This window comes from Lathamus discolor (assembly GCF_037157495.1).
Source record: "Lathamus discolor isolate bLatDis1 chromosome 2 unlocalized genomic scaffold, bLatDis1.hap1 SUPER_2_unloc_1, whole genome shotgun sequence".
In the NCBI taxonomy this organism is placed as follows: domain Eukaryota; kingdom Metazoa; phylum Chordata; class Aves; order Psittaciformes; family Psittacidae; genus Lathamus; species Lathamus discolor.
Window position 1 is genome coordinate 297,787 of NW_027069094.1, and position 17,409 is coordinate 315,195.

Sequence of the window (17,409 nt, forward strand, 5' to 3'; positions counted from 1 at the left end):
TTATATGCAGTTTCTAAAGTGTTTTTGCCATTTCTCACCCATTTTTGGCCACTTCTAACCTGTTTAATGCCTTTTTTTTTTCAGTTTCTGCCTCCTTTTGGCCCATTTATAACTCCGTTTAAACCACTTTTTTTCTAACGCGTTTTTGCCCATTTGTCACCAGTTTTAAGCCACTTTTGACCATTTCTAACCCATTTTTGGCCACTTCTAACATGATTTATGCCATTTTTAGCCATTTTTAACCCTTTTATGTCCAATTCTATCCTGTTTTAAGCCATTTGGGCCGTTTCTAAGCCATTTTTCTTCATTTCTAACCAATTTTTTGCAACTTCAAACACATTTCCCGTTTCTTACCCATTTTAAGCCATTTTTTTTCTGTTTCTAACCTATTTTCCCCCATTTCTAACCTATTTTAAGCCATTTTTGTCTGTTTCTAAACAATTTATGGAGATTTCGATCCCATTTTTGCCCATTTCTCACCAGTTTTAAGCCGGTTTTGGCACTTTCTAACCCATCTTTCCCATTTTTAACCTATTTAAAGCTTTTTTTTTTTTTTTTGCAATTTCTGAACAATTTATGGCCATTTTTGTCCCATATTTGCCCACTTCTGACCCGTTTTAAGCCATTTTTGCCCATTTCTAACCCATTTTTACGCACTTATTACCTGTTTTAATCCATTTTGGGATATTTCCATTTTTGAACATTTGCAACATGTTTTAAACATTTTTTTCCCTTTTCTAACCCATTTTTTTCCATTTCTTATCTCATTTTAGGTATGGGAAGCCAAAAAAAAGTTACTAAAAAAGACTGAAAAGCAAGGACAGCTGAAAAAAACATGAATGAAAAAGCAAATAAATAAAAATGCGTAAAGATAATAAAAAGCTAAAGAGAAGAATGTGATTATAAGTTCCTACAAAGCAAACACAGAGTGATAAAAGTGAACAAGCCTGAAAGAATCTCAAATAAAAGTTCCCTTAGCAACTTAGCCCCAGGCCCAATACTGCAAAGCCTTCAAGTCCCCGGTCATCAGTTGGCGTAAACTGGGCTGGGGGCGGCCGTTGCTCTCACCCCGTTGTCACTTCGTTACGGAAAAGTGAGCGTGTGCTGCCACCAGGTGTCCAAACTTCGGTACTGCATCTGGGAGGGATGGGGCATGGCGTGGCGCAGTACACGGGTCGCTGCTGCCATCATGTGTCCAAAACTTGGTACTGCAGGTGGTGGAGATGGGAGTGGGGGGCGAGTGGCTCAGTGCAGCGCTAGCTGCTGCTGTCCTGTGGTCAAAGCTCGGTACTGCAGGTGGTGGAGATGGGCGGGCAAGTGAGTGGCTCAGGGCAACGCTAGCTGCCCGCAGACCCGCCCCTCTTGCGCCCCGTTTCGGCACCTCTCAGGTGGGCCGCGGACACGCACTTTCCTGTTTCGGAAGCAGAGGTTGTTTACCGGCAGAAGCAGCGCAGCTTGCAGCGCTGCCCCCGCTCCTCGCGGCATCGTGATGCGGGTGCTGGCGGTCATCCCCCCCCCGCAGCTGCGCCACGTTCGGGTGCCGGAACTGCCCCGTCCGCGATGCCTCGCGGAGGAAGTCCCCGCGCTGCCGCTCGCCCGCGCGCCAGGGGTGACACAAGGAGGTGATCCGGGCTGACCGGAGCCGGCCTTGAACGGATCCGAACGGACCCGAATGGACCCGGACTGACCAGAACGGACCTGAACGGGCACGGACTGACCGGAACGGACCCGAATGGACCCGGACTGACCAGAACGGACCTGAACGGGCACGGACTGACCGGAACGGACCTGAACGGACACGGACTGACCGGAACGGACCCGAATGGACCCGGACTGACCAGAACGGACCTGAACGGACACGGACTGACCGGAACGGACCCGAATGGACCCGGACTGACCAGAACGGACCTGAACGGACACGGACTGACCGGAACGGACCCGAATGGACCCGGACTGACCAGAACGGACCTGAACGGACACGGACTGACCAGAATGGACGCGAATGGACCCGGACTGACCAGAACGGACCTGAACGGGCACGGACTGACCGGAACGGACCCGAATGGACCCGGACTGACCAGAACTGACCTTGAACGGATCCGAACGGACCCGGACGGACTCAGGCTGACCAGAATGTACCCGAACGGACCCGGACGGACCCGGACTGACCGGGACGGACCCGAATGGACCCGGACTGAACGGAAAGGACACGGACTGACCAGAATGGACCTGAACGGACCCGGACTGACCCAGACGGACCCGGAGTGACCAGAAAGGAACAGAACGGACCCGGACTGACCGGAACGGACCTGAACGGATCCGAATGGACCCGGACTGACCGGAAGGGATCTGAACGGACCCGAATGGACCCGGACTGATCCGAGTGGATCGGAATGGACCAGGACTGACCGGAACAGACCTGGACTGAACAGAATCGACCAGGACTGACCCGAATGGACCCGGACTGATCCAAATGGATCCTAATGGATCCAAACCTGACCTGGACTAGCCCGTGAGTGCCCCATCCCTGGCAGTGTTCAAAGCCAGGCTGGATGAAGCCTTGGGTGGGATGATTTAGTGTGAGGTGTCCCTGCCCATGGCAGGGGGGTTGGAACTGGATGATCTTGAGGTCCTTTCCAACCCTAACTATTCTATGATTCTATGATTCTAAATGGACCCAGACTGACCCAAACTGCTCTAAATGGACCTGAACTGATCCAGAGTGACCCAAAATTGACCCCAAAATGATCTGAAGTGACCCAAAGTGCCCCAAGTCACCTAAAAGGACCCACAGTGGCCCCAAATGGACACCTCCCCCAAAACAAACCAAAGTGACCCTAAACTGATAAAAAGTATCTACGTAATTACATCTATCTCCACTGACCAACACATTGCCATAAAACCCCTTGAAATCCAGGGCCTTCAGGTCTCCATCAAAGGCAGCCCTTCTGTGTGGGCTTCTGTGGGTTTCTGTGATAATCGGTGCCATTGCACAGATTTGGCAGAGCCAATCCACCCTCTGCTTCCAGAAGGATACCACCATGCCTGCTGCTCTGAGCCTGCTTTCTGTGTTCTTCGTTTTTATTCTTCCATTAGCAATCTTGACTTTTTGCTGCACAGAAGCGATCAGGAGCCTTAAGAGATGCCTGAACACCAATTCACCAGAGGAGAAATCAATCCAGAAAGCTGTTCACATTATTTATGCAAATCTGACTGTAGTATGTTTTCTGCCAGCCTTTTTGGGGTTACTTGCCAGGTTTGTAACGGAGAGCGTTGGAGCTACCTGTTTCATGCTCCATGTTATGAAGAACATCTCCTCCATATTATGAAGAACATCTCCTCCATGACAAGGTGTGTTGCCACATCTAACTGCTGCCTGGATAGTGTCTGCTACTACTTTGTGACCAAGGAGTTCCATGAAGCCCTTCTACCTCCCAAAACCAGCAGTGAAAAGACAGATCAAATCCACCCCTTGCAGACACACTTGTTAAAGGAAAGTGTGGGGTGGAAGGATGGAGGCAAGAGGGATGAAAACCAGTAAATCCAAAAAAACCCATCTCTGCAACATCAGGATAAGGCATCTTCAGTGTTATTGGGATAACTGTTGCTCTTTCTCTCTGGAGAGATCACAGAGTCATAGAATAGTCTCGGTTGGAAAGGACCTTCAAAGCTCATCTAGCCCACCATCCCAGCCACAAGATCAAGTCACGACATAAACAAGGCGTTGCACAGTGTAGGTGTTAAGAGCCACCAGTGCTGCTGAAGTTTTGAGGCAGAGTAAATGGGACCTTCTACAGTACTTGCAATCATCGTAGCCACAGGTGTACCTGCTAAAAAGGGGCAACCCTCTCCAAAGGGTCTGATATTAACTTGAATTTTGTCCTTCTGTCCTCAGTGACTTGACTCCAGCTTTGACTATGGCCTTAGATCATTATATTGCAGCTTCAAGAGGGAGAGCCACAGCAACCCGCTGCCTATTCCCCCATTTTTGCCCATTTCCAACCTGTTTTAAGCCATTTGGGCCATTTCTAAGCCAGTTTTGGCCATTTCTAACCCATTTTCCCGATTTGTAACACGTTTAAAGCCATTTTTTTCCATTTCTAGCCCAGTTTTGCCCACTTCTAACCTGTTTTAAGCCATTTTGGCCATTTCTAAACCATTTTTGGCCACTTCCAATCCATGTTTCCAACGGCATCTCACCATCAGGTCTACCCCCAATGGTGCTGTCAGGTCTACCTACAGTTTGACTGTCAGGTCTATCTGTACTTTGGCACTTGTACTTTGGTTGTCAGGTCTACCTGTACTTGTTCCGTTCGCTTTATACTACTACCATCGTGATGTACAGTTACTAGGATCTTTCTAGCTTCTGCCTTCGCATTTTCTAGCAGCTGCTGTGAATTTGCATACTCTAACATCTCTTTTAAAAGCGACAAATGCATACCGATAGAGGTTGGGGTTATACTATGATACAAGGTGTAGTTTTTTTATTGGCAACTGGCTAGTAAATACAGGTGGTTTATACACAAAATCACAGCCTCTAATAGTAGCTAAGTTTCAAGCACAGATATTTAAGTTGTTAAACAGGGTCTGGTTATAGACTTCATTGATTTGCACGTATTTATAGCAGAATTAGCTGCGATGAGTGCTAAGTAAGCCAGAAAAGTAGTGAATGGAGAGGGCTCTGTGGCTACGGAGCTCATCATAATACTTTCCAGTTTGATGTCGACTTTTTAGTTGCCCCCAAGTGATGTTTTGTGAATCATTCCTTTTTCTCTTCCTGTCTCATTCTACTCAGGGTCTTCAAGGTCAACTCCTGCACCTGAGGTATCAGGTTCTTCAACTTGTCTGTCCAGCTTACGGTATGGCTTGACAAACTTAGCAGGCAACCACTGCGGACCTCTAGGTAGGAGGACACAAGCACACCCCCTCACCCAGGTTATCAGTTCCAGAGACCCTTCCCATTTCTGTGGGCCCAAAGGATCACAATACCACACTTTAGCACGTTCAGAAGGTGAACTATCAGAAGCAAAATGTTGTTGTACTACTGCAGTGACAGGAGTATTCATGGAAGATTGAGTACGATTTAAAAAATTCATTGTATAGATGGCATTATCTAATTGTTCTTGAGGGACCGTATTCCTCCTTTTTTGTTCTTGTAGCATGGATTTCACAACAGTGTGAGTTCATTCCACAATCCCCTGGCCTGTAGGAGAGTGGGGAATACCAGTGACATGTATGACACCCCATTGCTATAAAAATCTGGATAAAGCTAATGAAGTATATGCAGGGCTGTTACCCATTTTCAACTGCGAAGGAACTCCAAAGGTAGCAAATGCACATGTTAAATGTCGGATAACATCATGGGCCTTCCTCCTTAGTAAGCAGAAGCCAAAATCATATGTAAAAATGTGTCAACAGACACATCTGGACATTACAGATACATTATGAACATATTTAAAGGCACCAAAGGAAGCAATATGTGTAATGTCTGCTTGCCAAATCTCATTTGTGTTTAAACCACGAGGATTTACACCCATGGCAAATGATGATTGAGCTGTTGACTGACAGTCAGGGCAAGACCTGACAATTTACTTTGCTTGAGAAGAAGACAGGTTAAACTGTTTCTTCAAAGCAGAGGCACTCTGATGAAAAAAGGAATGTGAAGCAGCTGCAGAAGTAAACTGCACAGTGTTAACAGTCAAAGAGCCTGCTATGTCATTACCTGCAGGTAAAGGGCCAGGCAGGCTGGAATGTGATCTAATATGACCAATAAAAACAGAATAATTTCTAGTTTCCAAGCAATGTTATAGCTTCAGCAAAAGTACCAAAAAGTGCACAGTTATCAGTTTCTTTTAACACACTAAAAGGAAGGCGTGGTAACAATTGAACAACGTATCTGAGTCACAAACAATATTTAAGGATTCTGAAGGAACAACTGTAGCCGATGTAAGACTACAGCAATTTCAACAAGCTGCATAGAGCCACCCACATGTGTAACAGAGGATTGCCAGGAATCATTTTGAAACCAAACAGCAGCTTTGCCATTTTTTCCAGAGCCATCAACAAAAATGGTTTTAGCATCCTGAATGGGTTGCCTTTGAGCTATAAACCTCTCTTGTAGATCAAAATCTAAAAGAGCTTTTAGCAATTTATGTTTCAGAGTACCATAAAAAATTTTTCCTATAAACTCTGTTAACACAATTTGGAAAGACACAGACTGAGCAATAAGGAACTGCAAGTCTGTTACAGTTAATGGTAAATACAATTCTGCAGGGTCTTTGCCTGTTAAATGTTGAACCCTCGTACGGCCTTTGGCGATTAAGTCAACAGTCGTATCTAACGGTTCTGTCACAGTTTTTCTCTGAGTATGTATGTGGTAAAAAAACCCATTCCAAAAAGTAGACAGTTACTGTCTATTTGACATATAACTCCTAATGGCCTTCAATGCATATTAACAAGCAGAGAAATCGGCAAGTGTAAATGCACTCTATCTGCCTGCAATTTTTTTGAGTCGCTAAATACAAGGCATCAATAGCTTTAGGGGTAAGCTGATGAGAATTCAAGTCTGAGTCCCCTCATAATAAATGAAAGAGTGGTTCAAGGTCAGCATTAGTAATAACCCAACATAGGATGCACCCAATTAATAGCAACTAAAAGCTTCTGTAAATCATACAAATTTGTGGTTTTGTTTGCCAGTCTTAGCTTCTGAGGCTTTACTGTTCTTTCAGTCAGCACCCACCCCAGTATTTCCAGGGTGGCATTCTTTTGTTTTTTTCCCTAGACAATTTGCAGTCCAAAGCAATGTAAATTTTCTGTTAAATTATTAACAGCAGCTTATAAAAATTGTATATTATATCATATAATACTATACTATATATATTAATATCCGTTAATATACTAATATATCGATATAACTAATAATATTATAATTGCTAAAATTATTAGCAGTATCAAAATAATAATTAGTAGCTAATATATTAATACATTATACATGTAATATATATTATATTAATATAAAAAAATTCACCTGTATAGTCTGAATCTATTACACCTGGATGAACTTTTACTCCTTGGAGAGTTGTACTTGAGTGTCCTAACAAAAGACCCATAAATCCATTTGGTAGAGGTCCCCAAACATCGGTAGCTATACCTTTAACAGTGGTATGATCTAATACAACATCGGTGCTTGTTCGCTTCTTGCCAAATCTAACCCAGCACTGCCTGTTGTGATAGCTGCAAAATCGGAGATAGAGCGTTTGCTGCAAAAACCCTGTTGTTTTGAGGGGCACCGGGTTTTGCTCCCCTCCTTGAAGTTTCCTGACAAAGGATTTCCATCCTTATCAACTTTAGATTTACATTGATTGCTCCAGTGATATCCTTTCTTGCATCTGGAACAGAGTTGAGATGGCATTTTTTCTTTCTGCTTTTGTTTCTTTTTTTGGGCACATTTTACTAATATGTCCTTCCTATCCACAGTTAAAACATTTTTGATGATGCATATTAAGTTTCACTAATGCAGCAGCCAATACAGAAGCCTTATAAGTCTCCATACCACTATCCTGACATGTTTGAATAAACTCAGCAATGTCTGTAAATTTTTCCCTGACTAGGGCTAAAGCAGCTTTGCAATCTCCATTTGCATTTTCATAAGGTAGCTAAAATAAAAGTGCACGAGCAGACTCGGGCTTATCAGTCTGTCTTTGTATAGCTTTGCTTAATCAGTCTATAAAAGACATATAGGGTTCCTGAGACCCTTGGTGAATACTTGCAAAAGAAGTAGTTTTCTTTCCTGATTCAGGTACTCACCTCCAGGCTTGAACAGAATACGGGCAGCTTGCTGGAATACCAGAGGGTTTAGATTAATGTGATTATGAGGTTGCAACTATTGCCCAGAGCCTATTAAGATGTCAGCATCTATTGGTATTCCTCTCTGAACAGTATCTAATACCTGTAAAGCCACTAAGTTATTATATTCCAATCTCCACACTGAGTATTGAGAAGATGTCAAAATTGTTTGCATTAAAGTGTTCCAATCCCATGGCACCATAGATCCTGAACTAGCCATCATCTCTATCAGACTGAATGTATGCCTGCCTGGAGCACCTCCTGCCTGCTTCCTCCCTGACGCCATTTGAACAGCTGTTTCTCTCACACATTCTCACTCCCCTCTTTCGCTGTTGCGCAGCATCTTTACTTTTTCTTAAATATGCCATCACAGAGGCACTACCACCATTGCTGCTGGAGTCTGCTTTGGCCAGTGGTGGGTCCTCAGAGCCATTTGGTTCCATACAACATGGGGCCAGTATCTGGTGTCTTCCCAGAAAAGCCAACCCTGCAGCCCCTGCCCTCCACTACCACACTGTTGTGCATAAACCACATAGAAGGGTGCTCTGATCTATCAGGAAACCACCTACAAATCAGTAACATCTGAAGCTATAAAATCTCATAGAATCTCATGGAATAGTTAGGGTTGGAAAGGACCTCAAGATCATCTAGTTCCAACCCCCCTGCCATGGACAGGGACACCTCACACTAAACCATCCCACACAAGGCTTCATCCAACCTGGCCTTGAACACCGCCAGCGATGGAGCACTCACAACCTCCCTGGGCAACCCATTCCAGTGTCTCACCACCCTAACAGGAAAGAATTTCCTCCTTATATCCAATCTCAACTTCCCCTGTTTAAGTTTTAACCCGTTACCCCTTGTCCTGTCACTACAGTCCCTGACAAAGAGTCCCTCCCCAGCATCTCTATAGGCCCCCTTCAGGTACTGGAAGGCTGCTATGAGGTCCCCACGCAGCCTTCTCTTCTCCAGGCTGAACAGCCCCAACTTCCTCAGCCTGTCTTCATACGGGAGGTGCTCCAGTCCCCTGATCATCCTCGCAGCCCTCCTCTGGACTTGTTCCAGCAGTTCCATGTCCTTTTTATGTTGAGGACACCAGAACTGCACACAATACTCCAGGTGAGGTCTCACAAGAGCAGAGTAGAGGGGCAGGATCACCTCCTTCGACCTGTTGGTCACACTCCTTTTGATGCAGCCCAGGATACAGTTGGCTTCTGGGCTGCGAGCGCACACTGCCAGCTCATGTTCATTTTCTCATCGACCAGCACCCCCAAGTCCTTCTCTGCAGGGCTGCTCTGAATCTCTTCTCTGCCCAGTCTGTAGCTGTGCTGGGATTGCTCCGACCCAGGTGTAGGACCTTGCACTTGTCATGGTTGAACTTCATAAGGTTGGCATCAGCCCACCTCACAAGCGTGTCAAGGTCCCTCTGGATGGCATCCCTTCCCTCCAGTGTATCAACCAGACCACACAGCTTGGTGTCATCGGCAAACTTGCTGAGGGCGCACTCAATCCCACTGTCCATGTCAGCGATGAAGATGTTAAACAAGACCGGTCCCAACTCCGATCCCTGAGGGACACCACTCGTTACCGGTCTCCAGCCGGACATCGAGCCATTGACCACAACTCTTTGTGTGCGGCCGTCCAGCCAGTTCTTCATCCACCGAGTGGTCCATCCATCAAATTGATATCTCTCCAATTTAGAGAGAAGGATGTCATGTGGGACAGTGTCAAACGCTTTGCACAAGTCCAGGTAGATGACATCAACTGCTTTATCCTTATCCATCAATTCTGTAGCCCCATCATAGAAGGCCACCAAATAAAATTGAAATTCGAAAAGAAAAATTTCACTTTCAGACGTTTTTATGCAAACCAATCAACCACTGCAATAAACAAGCAAAGGAAGTCGTCTCCATTATTACTGTGTTCAAGTTTAGATGCATTTACAGGAACTTGTACTTTAAGTCACAAATAGCCAGGTTAGATGAACAAATAAACCAGTGAAATTCATTGCCCTATGCCACAGATATGCCAAGCTTATACTGTTACACACAGAAACTAAAAAATGTATGAGGATTAGATCTTTTTCCCTACAAAATGCAGGAATTGCCTCCTAAAGTATTCATTTCCTTTCCAAAAGCAGAAACTCCTCCATAAATAAGAACTGCATCTGCAAAACGCCTTTCTAGCATCTGCCTTTCAGATGTCACAAACATCCCCATATACACACACCCCTTCTTCACTTTGTGGGACCTGAGGCTGCTTGCCAAACTGTTGAAAAGAAAATGCAAATATATGAACCAGAAATGCTCCAGCAGATAGTGGCACCTAATTCCCAAAGAGAACTGTATCTTAAGTCATACCTTTTCCTTTAGCAGCAAGCTGAGGCTGTTTCCTCATTAATACATCGGCCATTATAAATCTTAATCTTAGAAGCCAAACTGCCTTTGTGTTTCTGCTTAACTGATTTTCTGTCCCAGCTGAAACCAGGACCCTGATGCCAATAAGTAACAAATATCACTGTGAGGCCTCAACCGAGCTGGGAACTGGAACAGCTCCGAGAATCTCACTGCAGAACTTCTTTTGTGACTTGGCGTGTTTCATCGCCATGGACACACAGAGCTTACAAACAGCAGCATTCCTTAGAGAGCACGGGCTGGCAATCAGCAAATGCTGTTCAATAGACCAGGAGCAGCAAGCCATGAGAAGCTATCTGGAAAATCCATGAAGACCACAGGAGCAGGAAAGGTCAGTGCTTTCTTTAAAACACCTACCCCATTCTGTATACCAACTGCCACAAGGCCTGGCTTTCCCATGCAGATGTAGGAATTTCTCTAGCATTCATACAGCTCTACAACTGCCTTTCCCCTAAAACCACACCATTAGTATTAACTCAGTTCTACTATTGCCTGTTGTGACACCCTTCTGGGTCAAGTCTGTTTCCCAAAACAACTGCAATGATTTCTGTACAGTCTTATGTCTCCCCATAACTGCTCTACTTCTGATGCAGCTGCTATATTCCCAGCTTGGAACCTGTTCTGCTATTACTGTGACAGCGATTTTAGTATATTTATTCTATTTTGTTCACTTACCTCCCTGAATTTTGCGTATTTTCTTTAAAAAGGGTCACCATTTGTATTACGATCCAGTAACTTTTATGTTCATTAAAATTGTTAGAGTTACCAGACTTCTCTCCAGTTCTACATCCTTGATTGCACTGTTTCTCTTTTGAATTAGTTTAGAAATTCAGCACACAAGGTACTAGTTACCTATTTTCTTATTGTATATGCAAGAATCATTAAAATAATCATAGAGAATCATAGAATAATTAGGGTTGGAAAGGACCTTAAGATCATCCAGTTCCAAAGCCCTGCCATGGGCAGGGACACTTCACACTAGACCATGTCACCCAAGGCCCTGTCCAACCTGGCCTTGAACACTGCCAAGGATGAAGCATTTACCACTTCTTTGGGCAACCTGTGTCAGGGCCTCACCATCCTCAAAGAACATCTTTCTTATGTCTAACCTGAACTTCCCCTGTTTAAGTTTGAACCCGTTACCCCCTTGTCCTACCACTACAGTCCCTGATAAAGAGTCCCTCTCCAGCATCCTTGTGGCCCCTTTCAGATACTGGAAGCTGCTCTGAGGTCTCCATGCAGCTTCTCTTCTCCAGCTGAACAGCTCCAACTTTCTCAGCCTGTTGTCTCAGGGGAGGTGCTTCAGCCCCTGATCATCCTCGTGGCCTCATCTGGACTTACTCCAACACCTCCATGTCCTTCTTATGTTGACACCAGAACTGCACACAGTGCTCCAAATGGTGTCTCACAAGAGCACAGTAGAGGGGCAGGATCACCTCCTTCACGCTGCTTTTGATGCAGCCCATGACATGGCTGGTTTCTGGGCTGCAAGCGAAGACTGAACCCAGCTCATGTTCAGTTTCTCTAATAATGATGCACTTTCCTTCCTTTAGTATCCATTGTGGACTTAACTGTGCCTCTTAGATTGCAGGTGTCTCAGCAGCTTTAAAACATAATGTTGCATGTTAAAAAAAAAAAAAAATCCCCTCCTGAAATGAATACTTGAAAGAAAAAGGCAAATTCTTAATGTAGCATTGCAGGCACAGTGGTCATGCTGCCTGAATATATATTCAAATCGTTACATTATCACTTACTGTTATTTCAACAATTCCCTGCCTCATTCACATCACAGAAATTATGCTAAATACTAGACATCCTTTTCTATGCTATATGATCTTTTAATAACTTGATATATACAGAAGATCAATTTTTAAAAGTGCTATTTAGGGCACAATCATTATTTCATCACCTTCACTTGGTATCTCACAAATATTGCAAAACGTCTTCAAACTTATTCCTCAAATTCAGGAAGTGTTTAGCTGTACTTACCAGTGAACCTGTGCCACACAGTCAAGACCAACAAAACCAATATTCTGAACCTAAAGGAAAAAGCATGAATATCAGACATGTACAGCTCCTATCTTGCTGCTGTGCTTCATCATTCATTATCCAGTAATGTTTGACCCTTCTGGAAAACAAGCCTGTGCTCTAAACATGCATTTTACTCTGGTACATTTTACTAGCATCTTGGTTCTATTCCTCTCCTGGACCCGACAGTTACAAACAAGGCAGTACTAGTCTGAGATGTGAAAGCTGGGCATAGCCTTGCAGTAACCACAGGATGATGCAGTTCAGGATCCTGAAAAAAGGGAACAATGCAAATAGTAAGATCACAATCCTGGACTTTAGGAGAGTAGAGTTTGAGCTATTCAGTGTCTGGAAGAACCCCATGGGAGACGGTCCTTGAAGATAAGTGCAGGATTGCTCCTCCAATCTCAAGAACGGTCCATCCTGAATAGCAGGAAGTCAAGCAAGGATGGCAGAAGGCCTACACCGAAGACCAAGATCCTCCTTACAAAACTCACATGTAAAAATGAATCATCCAAGTGTCAGGATCGTACAACCCAGGATGAATACAAAGACGCTGTCTGAATGTGCAGGAAGACAAAGCCCATCTGGCATTGAATACAGGAAGGGATGTGAATGGCAACAAGAAAGGCTTCTACAAGTATATGAGCAGTAGAAAGACCACCCCGGAAACATGGCCTTTTAGCTGAAAGAGGCAGAGGACGAGTGACAGAGGATGCCAAAAAGGCTGAGCTACTCAGTGCATTGTTTGCATTGATCTTTACTGGTAAAACTGACCTTGCAGAATCTGAGGTCCCTGAGGCCAGGGAGAAAGCCTGGAGCAAGGAAGCCTTGCCCGTAATGAAAGAGGATCAGGTTAGGGAACATTTCATTTAAACAAAATGGACATACGCAGTTCTAGTGGAGCTGACGGGATGAAGAGGATGAAAAACTTTTTTACTGTGAGGGTGGTCAAACAGAAGGAACAGCCGGCCTGCTGGGCTTTTAGAGTCTATGTCCTTAGAAATACTCAAAACCTGACTGGACACATAATTAAGTAACCTGCTCTGGTTAACCCTGCTCTGAGCAAGGGGCTGGACTAGGCAATCTCCTAAGGTCCCTTCCAGCCTCAGCTGTTTGACGGTTCTGTGAATGTGTCCTATCAGTGATGAGTGAGTAACACAGTGGAAGTATCAGACCAGAATTCCTATGCACAGTGTGAAGTGGTGTCTGTGTGTACCCAATGCAGATGAGCTGAAGCAGGATGCTTGCTAGAAAGGCATTTCCAGGCAAGGACAAAAGAATGCGGCATACTGCTTCCACTGCAAACCACTCCTGCTACTCCCAGTATGGACTCATTCTGCCCACCCAAAATGTCCTTGAAATGTTAAGAGTTTAAAAATAAAATGATAAAGCTTTATTATAAAAATAAAACATTATGTTTGACCTACTATGCAGTGCTTTGTCACATACCTACCACAGGCCAAAAATACATAGTTTACTGCAGAAATACAAATAGATTAGCTATGATAATATTGTGCTTTGGAATAACTTGACCAGTATAAATATAAAATGACACAGGTAGAAAGAGAAGCCTCTCATGCTGCCTCAATCAAACTATCTTTATTAAAGGACTGATATCTTCTCAGCAAGAGACAAGCCAGAGACAGAACAACTCGTAAAAACACAGAAAACCAAGGCATGGTTACCAATGTACTCTGACAGAGCTGTAACATCTTCCTCATGATAGAGTAAGCCATTTTACCTTAATTTGACTAAAACACCGAAGCAAATTTCAGGCTACTTACCTATAACGAAACCAAAATAGAACACAGAAAGAGATGTTGAATTGATGTTCAGCCCTGAATGTTGTGTACTTATCTCCCACCCACCATCTCTGAGAGAAGAATCCAGTCCTAGACAATGCGCACATCCATATGGCACATTCAACATTCATAGAATCAAGAATCCAGTCCTCGACAATGCGCACATCCGTATGGCACATTCAACATTCCATCAAAATCCATGGCACACTTTCCATGGCCAGATCTGGGAGGATGTTTCTTTAGCCATTATTGCCTTTATGGTCTTTATTTCACTCTCTATATTCCTAAATATTTAGTTATCTGTGTCATATCTCAAATGATATTATAGTTTAAGATGATGTCCAAGAAGGTATCAGTTTATGTTGCCTCAGGCAGTGGAAGGATAAAAACATGGTCTGTCTCCAAAGTGAGTATCTTGCTTGATTACTGAATCTTGAGATTAAAACTGGTTGCAACACTTCCTTTTCTGCTCTCATTTCATAAGAAAATACTGACTGAACTTTCTAAATCCAGGAAGAGGATTCAGCTGTCTCTTCAAATACAACTGCAGGACATAGCTTTGACAGAGGAACGGGGCTTAGTCTGTGCTTAATCTGTCCATAACATTTTCTACAGATAACTTCCAGTCCAGCCTGATGACTTAGCACTTACGTTTTAGAATTTGCTTTATGAACATGGAAGGTTTGGGCATGCCTCTGTTAGCACTTTAGTTCTTAACTTGCTGCTGAAGTTTTAAGGACAAGGCCTACTACCTACAGAAAGACAATGCAATAACTGGCCAGTGGAATTTGACTTTGTACTGCGAACTATAGAAATAATACAACATTATACAATAGAAGAGAAATCTTAAGAAGATGTGTATTTTTAGATTAGCAGAACTACTTTTTAGTTAACTAGGAATATAAGAATTAAAATATGCATTTGTGCATGTTTCAACTCACAACACAGGCCAGATATGAAACATTTAGGCCAAATATTCTAGCTGCCAGAATAATCACTGAAAATATAAGAACATAAGAGGACATGGCAGGGGGAAAAAGCAACACTCATACGTGTGGCATAAATACTTGGTTAGAATTTGTCATTTTTCATTCTGTTACAGTTTGCCAGTGTTTGATACTCTCAGTGTGGACTATGGCATCGAAGACAAAGCAGAAGAAACAAGACACCACACGTGCTGGGAAAAATAAGCAAGAAATAACAACCGAGAACGGAGATACATCCAAAGAAGTAAGTGACATGGAAATACTTGCCCAAGAGAGAAAATCATACTTGCAGAAGGAATACAAGGTTGCTACTGAACATATGAACACATATATGAGAAGGATGGAGTATTTCCTGCAGGAAAATAAATTCCTAGAAAAGGAAGCCCAACAGAATCAAGAAGAGGGCAATGCTTACCTCTCTTACATAAAAAAACACAGCCAGAAGTGCCAGGATCTGATAATAACATTAAATGACCAGAATCATGCTGATCTGTCTGAAGTTGGGATGCAGAAAGAGAAGCTCATCTCACAGTACACAGAAAAAGAAAAGGATGTAAGGAGCGATCTGATGAATATGGAGTCAAAGTACTCTCTTCTGAGCATGGAGGTTGAAGACCTGAAGCCTTTCAATGATCCATCTTATCGAAAGGAACAGATAAAAAAGATTAAGCAGCTGGAGAAGGAACTGTTGGTCACAAAGATACAGCATTCAGATGAAATGCACAAAATCAAGAGCAGATTTCTGCAGGCCAAGGATGACTGTAAGATAGACTTTCAGCAGAAGATCCACGTTATCACCAAGAGAGCAGATGAGGCAGCAATACAATCTTTAATTCAGCATATAAAACAAGTAAAAGCAGAGAATTGGCATCTGCGGCAGGAATTGCTCAGACTCATCCAATACTCAAAAATCCTTAAAGAAACTAAAGTTCGATTGAGAGAGCAGCAGGAGCAGCTTCTTCGGGAGAACCAGTACATTCAGGACATGGCACACCCACAACACTGTTTACGCCAGCATCAGGTGCACAATGCAACTGGTGAAAGCTACAGGTCTCACAGCCTATTCAGATGTGCCCATTAACCTCACTCATGCCAGTGTCAGCAGAAATCGCTGGACTGCCAGCTGCTGCCGCCATTAGCTAAGTAACAGAGTATAGTCAAGAAAATATTCCATGGGAGGATGAAAGGATTGACATAGCTCATGCTCAGCACATGATCCAGACAACAGATCTTAAAAGTAACATCAGCTCTAACTTTCATGATGTCTATATTAAGACATTTGAAACTGCAATCCCTTCACGTCCCAGAATAAACAATGACATTTTCTCTTTGAAAACAGACTTTTATGTTTCATTAATTAGTAATTTTCCATGGGCAAGTTATATTCCTAGGCAGTGAGGCAAACTTCCTGTAAAAATACCATAGTACCCAGTGTAGGCCAGCTCTTACTTTCAGCAGTATTCATTTTCCCAAATCTTCTACATGGCAAAGATTTATTTTACCTTCTGCTAGTCTCCAAAGAAGAGAAAAAAATAAAACCAAATAAAGGAACCAAATCATTTACACAATATAAGCAGTTGAAGTATTTGACCGTTGGTCATAACTATCAATAAAATACCTTCATTTAATATATGCATATCAATTTTTACCTCATTCTTTTCTTGCTTTAGTGTTTCACGTGAGAAGCAAGAGGTAAAGAGTTGTTTCTAACAGACTTCAGCTACATTCTCTTTCAAGTTGAATATTTCTGGGTTTCAGTTACCTCACTGACAGTGACCTCTTTAACATTCACACTGGGCTATTTCATACAGAAGCAGACCTTTGTTTCTATTGGAAGAGAATTCAAAGTAGGATCAACCAGAGCAGGGCCACTTGCAGTGCTTTTTAGTATCTCCAAGGTCTCCACATCCTCTCTGTGCATTCTGTTCCAATGTTTTGACACACAAGTAAAAAAAAACCAAAAAAAAACAAACCCCAAAAAAGAAAGGAAAAGAAAGTAAAAAAGAAGAGAAAAAAGAAAAAAAAAAAAAAAGAAAAGAAAGAAAAATAAGTTTTTCTTATATTTAGACGGTATTAAAATTCCATCACAACTTTCGGTTTCAGAACAGTCTGGCTCTGTCTTCCCCCCTCCTCTGCCTGATATTTAAACACATTTCTAAGATCCCCTGAACCTTCCTTGGGCTAAACAATCCTAGCTCTCAGCCTCCTCTTGTATCACAGATGCTCCAAACCTTAATCATCTTTGTGTTCTTCTGCTGGACACAATCTCATATGTCCATGTCTGTCATACTGGGGAACCCAGAACCATGCAAGATACTCTAGGCATGGTGT

The 17,409-nt window shown here is 43.2% G+C and overlaps 1 protein-coding gene across 5 annotated transcripts; it reads left to right on the top strand.

The window, feature by feature from the left end:
* The first annotated feature begins 1,401 nt into the window (after positions 1–1,401).
* Positions 1,402–16,414, top strand: CCDC166 (coiled-coil domain containing 166). 5 transcript variants are annotated; one of them, XM_065664150.1, is made up of 4 exons: positions 1,402–2,512; positions 4,796–4,903; positions 10,323–10,590; positions 15,195–16,414. In XM_065664150.1, exon 4 carries the CDS (start codon positions 15,227–15,229, stop codon positions 16,157–16,159), a length of 933 nt encoding a protein of 310 aa, XP_065520222.1. In that variant the 5' UTR covers positions 1,402–2,512; positions 4,796–4,903; positions 10,323–10,590; positions 15,195–15,226; the 3' UTR covers positions 16,160–16,414. The 5 variants fall into 5 exon arrangements, with proteins under 5 accessions (XP_065520222.1, XP_065520223.1, XP_065520221.1 ...); XM_065664151.1 differs by lacking the exon at positions 1,402–2,512 and adding an exon at positions 3,219–3,351; XM_065664149.1 differs by lacking the exon at positions 1,402–2,512 and adding an exon at positions 3,551–3,733.
* The last annotated feature ends 995 nt before the right edge of the window (positions 16,415–17,409 follow it).

Bases quoted from the DNA above. Each gene is read 5' to 3' on its own strand.
- CCDC166 (XM_065664148.1), top strand. From the start codon at position 3,782: ATGGGACCTTCTACAGTACTTGCAATCATCGTAGCCACAG. The intron at 3,822-4,795 runs GTGTACCTGCTA...CATTCTACTCAG, and splicing joins TGCAATCATCGTAGCCACAG to GGTCTTCAAGGTCAACTCCT. The intron at 4,904-15,194 runs GTAGGAGGACAC...ATTCTGTTACAG, and splicing joins CAACCACTGCGGACCTCTAG to TTTGCCAGTGTTTGATACTC.